The sequence below is a fragment of the Sander lucioperca genome, chromosome 16 (assembly GCF_008315115.2).
Source record: "Sander lucioperca isolate FBNREF2018 chromosome 16, SLUC_FBN_1.2, whole genome shotgun sequence".
NCBI classification, from domain to species: Eukaryota; Metazoa; Chordata; class Actinopteri; order Perciformes; family Percidae; genus Sander; species Sander lucioperca.
In genome coordinates, this window is record NC_050188.1 from 1,274,210 (window position 1) to 1,281,661 (window position 7,452).

Below are 7,452 nucleotides of genomic sequence, written 5' to 3' on the forward strand. Positions count from 1 at the left end.
TCAACCTTACGACTTAGCAGACTGATCTCAGGAAGTGGCGTATGTGTGACAATTCGTATGCCATTATTGGCGCGTCGCTTTTTAGCGTGTTTATCAACGCCGTTTGGCCTCCATTGACTTACATTACCTTGCGATTGCGTGTGAATTAACCCCGTAGCGAGTAATATGAAAGGGCAAAAATCCGCGTAGGGAGGTTGGTCGGGGTGGTAGACGGGTAAACACAGGACCTTCACCCAGGAGACCGGGATCGTGTCCCGCGTGTCACGTTTCCTAAACTCAACCGTCGCTTTCTTCTTTTACTAAAGCCAACCCCGTTCTTCTTTTCCTAAGCCCGTGTCACGTGATAACACGGCGCTTGTAGAAGGTGGCGTGTATGTTTACGTCCGCTGTATACAGCGTAGACGCACATACACGCAGATAGCTCAAAATGTGTACAGATAACATGCCACTTGGCTTAAGAAAGTGGCCGTGTATGTTTACGCAAAGTCATGATGTCATGTTGGACTTAGAGATGTACAAGCTGCTCGTGAAGCTGTTAATTTATCCTGAATCTTCCCTTTAAAACTTAGCCCTTATAACTAATAAGTGGAAATTAACACATCACTAAATTAGTGTATTATTAGTTGCACCACGCAAACTGGTTCTTACGTAGAGATTAGTTGTTACCGAGCTTTTAAAGCTGGGATAGGCAAAAAGAAAAGCCAGAGCACAGGCATATGCACACTCTTTGAGATGACAAACTGTGATTCAAGTTGAATGAAAAAAACGACAATATCCGCAAAGCATTTCAGAGGTAGCGAGAACGTGTTGCTAATAGTTTAGCCTTCTGCTAGTCTCGCATTGCCAGACCTATCTCCACAGCTCTGGCTACACCCCTCATACATTCCTGGATAGGAAGAAAAAAAGGCTCTGGGTTGCATTTCTTTAAACCAATCACAATCGTCTCTGCAAAATAGTTTCGGGAAGGAACTTGTTTTGGTGGTACATTTGCACCCCGCAAAAGAAAACGCCACATGCAATATTAAATGAAGTTAACTGAGATACAGTAACCTGAGATGGATACATGGTTAAATGTAATTTGCTCTTACCAGTGTATCGCTGTGTGTACTACTTCGCCCACAGCAATCTCACCAATCGGTCCCAAAACGTCCCAGTTAGAGAGGAAATACCTTAAACATGGGCTCTGTAAATCTTTACAATCATTTCACAAAAGAACCAAGCAGGCCTGTCTTGTTGCACGGTCCATATTTTCTTCAAAATTTGGCCATTTTCCATTTTCAGAGGTCCTGCGGGCTTTATCCTGGAAATGTACTTCTGTTGATTCAGACTGGCCCTCTGCTAACTGAGCCAAAGGCTCACGGCTGCAGTTAGCAGAAGGCTTTCTGTTAATGTAGGGGTCAAGTAGACGCGACATGTTAATTAGTGGTGTTGGGTGGTGTGGCTGTTTCCCTCTGCTTCCACTCTTTACGCTAAGCTAAAGTAATCACCTTGTTGCACCAGCTTTGCTCTGAACACACAGACATGAGATTGATAGCCATCTAATCATCTCAGTCTCGGAAAGAAAGTGACCCAAGTATTACGTTTTAACACAATGCATTCAACCCTTGTGTTGTCTTTCTAAATGTCTATATCAGAAATATGGGTTGCTTTTTAACTTCCTAATTTTAATTAACCAAAAATAACATGGATGATTCCATACAACGCGCTTCGCAAGTACAACAAAAGATGGGATCTCTAATTTCATTGAATTTGGTTTTGTTAGGGTACAAGCGGCCGAAATGGGTTTCCTCAGGAGGGTGGCTGGCGTCTCCCTTAGAGATAGGGTGAGAAGCTCAGTCATCCGTGAGGAGCTCGGAGTAGAGCCGCTGCTCCTTCGCGTCGAAAGGAGCCAGTTGAGGTGGTTCGGGCATCTGGTAAGGATGCCCCCTGGGCGCCTCCCTAGGGAGGCGTTCCAGTCACGTCCAGCTGGGAGGAGGCCTCGGGGAAGACCCAGGACTAGGTGGAGGGATTATATCTCCAACCTGGCCTGGGAACGCCTCGGGATCCCCCAGTCGGAGCTGGTTAATGTGGCTCGGGAAAGGGAAGTTTGGGGTCCCCTGCTGGAGCAGCTACCCCCGCGACCCGTTACCGGATAAGCGGAAGAAGATGGATGGATGGATGGTTTTGTTCCATTTTTTTTAGCATTTGAAAAAGAAATTGAAACGTTTCGAAACAGTATCCCAACTGTGATCATCCTTCCTTTAATATTAGTCTTTTTTTTAACTCAAGGATTAGGTATAATTTCCTATAAATGAGGTTTATTGACCATGAATTCCAAAAAGAAGTGTAAAACTAGTAATAAGTTGGTGTTCGTGGTGTTTATACACGGTAGTGAAAAGAAGTGTAAAACGGCAACATCAAAAAAACGCCAAAAGTGGGACAAAAACGTCAGAAAAAGTGTGGATTTTTTTTGTTTTGGCCCCGGGAGGACGACACACACACACCATCACAGTGAAGCTGAGTTAAGATGGCCTCCCCTTCTGCTTGTAGTCATCACATCCCTACATACCATCTTGCCTTTCATTGGGAGATAAATAAACAAGTGTGCAGTTAGTTTAAAGCTGCTTCAGGCCTTCATTAGGAGCTAATCTGGCTCTGAAAAGCTTTTCCTCCCCGCTGCTTCAACCTGCATTCAGACGCTACGAGCTTCATCTGCATCACAACACACACAGATTAGGCTAATAGTATTAGTGGATCTCACCGGATCATCATTATTGCCACCATTATCATTATTATTATTATTATTTGATTAAAGCCATCACATACCTGTAACAGAAGGGTGGATTTTTAGTGTGAAAACTAAACTGATTTTCTACTTTGGTAATTCAGAAGAAAGGAATAGAATTATGCTTTGTGTTTGCGTGACACTGGTGACAGTTTTTAAAAAGGCTCCTCATCCTAATCTCACACATACACTCATACGGTGTCTCACATGAGGGAAAACACACACACACACACACACACACAAAAAGATGCTTTTTGTCTCCTGCATAGTTTGCCAAATACTCTCTTTTTGCAGAGTTGTTAAACTAAGTAAACTATAAATTTACATGTAAGCTCTCTCTCAGTAACACACACACACACACACACACACACACACACACACACACACAGAGCAGAGATTAGCTGCTGTATGGAACCTCGGGGAATCTCATTCACATGGAAAACCGCTTCTTAATTCTAATTGGTGGCCAGTGTAAATCCTCGACTCCCATTCAAACAAGCAGTCAGCAGTTTGTCTTCCTGCTGCTTCACATGTACCTCAGACTCATTCCGCTTCTCCTCTGATAGTAGACAGGTCCACAGTGTAGATAGTATCATCGTCTTTATTGAAAGAGAATCGTTTCATGGAGCTATTTTTTGGGGTTTTGGTTGTTGTCAGTAGTTTTGTTAGCACACAGGGCTGTTTATTTATCAGTTAGGCAGATCAATCATTATGGCGTCCACTCTAGCTCCCGTGAGGGCAGAAAGCAGGCCGACGTTCTCCATTGAGCGGATTCTTGGTTTGGAGCTGGAAAGACCTGGAAACTGCCTGAAACTCCACCGACCCTGGGCAGGTGAGGAGCAAAAGGTTTTGACTTGGAAAAATAAGTTAGTTTCTTATTGATGAAGCACCAACTGTCAGTCTGATATAAATCATTACGCATCTTTACAGTGGTACACAAATATTTATAATTATAGAAATTAGATTAGATAGATTTGACCCATTATTTCCTTTTCATGCATTTACAATTTTCAAGTGGCCAATTCAATTTTGCACTAACTGTATTCTGACTCTTTACTACATCTCAGCAATGTTAAAGATTGTCTTTTCATGTATATTATGTTATCACCATACCACTTTCGCATATCCATCGACTTACTTGCACCTCACTTTGCGCCGGCTTTGAACTACCTACTTAATCTGTACCTTTGTAGCCTATTGTATTCTGTTTTCTTGCACTATATTGAATGTGAAACTGTATGTTGTCTTGTACGCTTACACTTCTCTTGGCCAGGTCGCTGTTGCAAATGAGAACCTGTTCTCAACGGCCTACCTGGTTAAATAAAGGTTAAATAAATAAAAATAGAAAGATTATTTTTGCAGACATTGACACCATTTAGTTTGATTTAAAGGTATATGACACAGAGCAACGCAATATCCCGTCCAGTACTGTAACTGCATATGAAGGTTAAATTTGTGATGTAAAATCCAACTTTAGAGGCTCTAAATCTTTTCAGAGTAAAAGTTGCTTTTTGGAAAGCAGTCAATTTCTATAAATGCATCTCATTTGTGTAATTACAAGACTTCTGAGCTCAGTATTGTTTTGGTATTTTCCCCAATTTCCCCTAACATAGCTGCTATATTTAGTACATTCACTTACAATCATTTTCAGTTTTCCAATATCTTCCTTTGCCAAATGTTGACGAATAAAAGTCACAATTTGCTTACAAAGCCTTCACAGGATTTTTTTTTTTTTTTTTACTTTTCTTTATCAAGCGTACTGAGGACTTATGCTGTCTGTTGTCTTAAAGATCCTGCTTTAAATGTTCCAATTAACATTTTGGTTCAGGACAAGCAGAATCCAATTGCAGCCCTCCTATCATTCAACCCGTGGCTGTTGGACATTTGGATTCTTTGCAGCTTCTTGAAACAAATAATTAACTACGAGAAGCTGTTCTGGGAGGACAGATGAAAAAAGGAACCATCTAAACAAACTCTTGCTCATTCAGTTTCTCTGGTGTCTCTACCGATTGTTCTGTAACTGTAAACTAAACAAACACTAAAGGAACTAAATCTGTGTTTCACGCACTTAAGGGATAAAGTACACAATAGGTAGCAATTAAATTATAAATTTTTTTGGAATGAATATTAAACTAATCCCTGTAATGTATACAATCAAGGCTAATATTAACCCAATACAATGCCGTTTAATTTTGATTATATATTAACATGGAAAGGTTCCTTCTTTCAGTTTAATGGTAATTGATTATTTGTCATACTTTACTTATGAGAGGTGTATAATGTGTGATCTGCTCTTCTTTTATTTTTGCCTGTGAATCCAGAGATTGGAGCGGAGAAGGAGAACAGAGGAAACAGTATGTGCTCTAAACAACAACATTGTTATCAACAACAGCAACAACAGCAACAGCAACAGCAACAGCAACAGCAACATCATCGTCATCATCATCACCCTCAGCAGCTGAACTCTCCCAGGCCGCCATCAAACTGGTATATCGGACGCAGACCACGCACTGCCTTCACCAACAGCCAGGTAATCAATCAATCAGTCTGTCAGTCTGGCAGTTAATCATTCAGATAAATAGATGCTAATAAAGGATTGTCTTTCATTCAAACACTGAGTTCAGTTATAATAAAACAAAAACAATAAGGACATGCCTGTTAATCTATCTCTCTTTCTCTGTGTGTGTGTGTGTGTGTGTGTGTGTGTGTGTGTGTGTGTGTGTGTGCGTGTGCGTGCGTGTGTGTGTGTGCGTGTGTGTGCGTGTGTGTGTGTGGGTGTGTGTGTGCGTGTGTGTGCGTGTGCGTGCGTGTGTGTGTGCGTGCGTGCGTTTGCGTGTGTGTGTGTGCGTGCGTGTGTGTGTGCGTGTGTGTGCGTGTGTGTGTGTGTGTGTGTGCAGGTGAATGTGCTGGAGACAGTGTTTCAGGTGAACCCTTATCCAGGGATCCAGCTGAGGGAGCAGCTGGCAGGGAGGCTGGACCTGGACGAGGACAGAGTACAGGTTCATACAGCGCACACGCACACACACACACACACACACACACACACACACACACACACACACACACACACACACACTGAGAATTTAACCCTGAAATTGTATTCTGAAATGAAGATAGCTCCGCTGCTTCTGCTGCTGTTACTGCGTTTCACCTCTTATACCTCGCTAACCCACTGTGGATGTTTAAACCCAAAATAACCAAATGCCAGGCTTTTGTTTTGGGGGAAATAATGTGTGTTAAATGCACAAGCCACCAGCCATGAAATATATAAAAACATACCGTACCACCCTGGACATATGTTTAGTATTTCTGTGTTTGTAGTCCCACTTCATTTTATCATTCAATATTATAAATAAGCAAATGAATTTGCTTTTTACCTTTGAGCATTTTACTATTACATCCCTCCTGATCCCGCCTCCATCTAATGGGTGTAAAAGGTTGCAGAAGACAGTGCTCCAAAACCAGTAAAACTGTGGGATTCATGAGTGAAGATAGGGCTGTCCCTGTTTGTATCTCGACTCGCACTATCAGTATTTGTAGCTTATCAGTGGAGAAGCGGGGAATTTTTGTAAAAAGTACTGAAAAACTGGCCCGCTGCAGGGTCCCCGGTAAGAACTTGAACCAGAGAAGACTGACTTTGAGATCCAGGAAGATTTATTGAGATGCCAGATGAATGACAACCTGAACATGAAGTTGAACATGAAGTTACACGTAAAGTTGGATGTGGTTCTGAAAATCGAAGCAAATGATTGACAGAAGGGCACGATGCGCTGATTGGCTCGATCATACGAGAGAGAGCGTCTTAAGAGAGAGAGAGAGCGAGACAATATTACGGCCTTTTCTACAGTTTTAGGACTACGCCACAGAAATACTTAATCAAAAAAATAAAGTAAAAATTCTGGAATACTGGAACATGTGTACGTTCAAAAGTTGTTTTAGTTGTGCAACAGAAAACTCAGATTGGACAGATAGTCTAGCTAGCTGGACTAGGGTCTGGATTTACCCTGCAGAGATCTGAGGAGCAGTTAACCATAGTCCTCAGAAATCCACCATAAAACCAACCAGAGTTTGGAATTACAACACTAAGGAAGGGGAAGGTAACGGACATTCGGCCGAAAAGAGTGACATCCGGCGGAACTACTGGCGGAATTACCGGCAGCACCTGAACAATCCCGGAAGTGGAACTTCGTGGATATAGACTACTGCCGCATTAACTTTCCTCTCTCTCTCAGATCTGGTTTCAGAATCGGCGGGCCAAGCTAAGGCGTTCCCTCAGAGAAACCCGTCTGCAGCTGGTTCAGACAGCTGTGGCTGACCTCGGGGTCATAGGTCAACTGAAGGCAGAGGGGGGTGTGCGAGGCGACCTGGATCTCGCCCAGCGGCTCGCCTCTCGTCTGCAGCTTGAGGTGGAGGAAGAGGAGGAGTGATGCTGATGAACTCGCCCTGTTTCTGGATGCCCCGGATTGTTTCCATTTGTTTCTACCAGCTTCTGTCTTTACTCTTTCGTCCTGCTAAATGTCATGCAAAAAGACAACCGTGGCACACAAATGGTGACAAATGAAAGTCACAGTTTGCTTACAAAGCCTACACAGGATTTATTGTTTACACTCAAATAGCTTCCTCTATCAAGCATACTGAGGAAGTATGCCGTCTCTTGTCTTACAGATCAGACTGTTATGAGATCTGCT

The 7,452-nt window shown here is 42.6% G+C and overlaps 1 protein-coding gene across 1 annotated transcript; it reads left to right on the top strand.

Moving 5' to 3' along the window:
* The first annotated feature begins 3,231 nt into the window (after positions 1-3,231).
* On the top strand, positions 3,232-7,276 carry hesx1 (HESX homeobox 1). Its single transcript, XM_031296854.2, has 4 exons — positions 3,232-3,596; positions 5,086-5,294; positions 5,662-5,763; positions 6,997-7,276. The coding sequence occupies exons 1-4, from the start codon at positions 3,476-3,478 to the stop codon at positions 7,189-7,191; spliced, it is 627 nt and encodes a 208-aa protein (XP_031152714.1). The 5' UTR covers positions 3,232-3,475; the 3' UTR covers positions 7,192-7,276.
* The last annotated feature ends 176 nt before the right edge of the window (positions 7,277-7,452 follow it).

Excerpts from the sequence above, each read along its gene's own strand:
- hesx1 (XM_031296854.2), top strand. The coding sequence starts at position 3,476 with ATGGCGTCCACTCTAGCTCCCGTGAGGGCAGAAAGCAGGCCGACGTTC. Across the intron at positions 3,597-5,085 it reads ACTCCACCGACCCTGGGCAG|AGATTGGAGCGGAGAAGGAG; the intron begins GTGAGGAGCAAA and ends CTGTGAATCCAG. Across the intron at positions 5,764-6,996 it reads TGGACGAGGACAGAGTACAG|ATCTGGTTTCAGAATCGGCG; the intron begins GTTCATACAGCG and ends TCTCTCTCTCAG.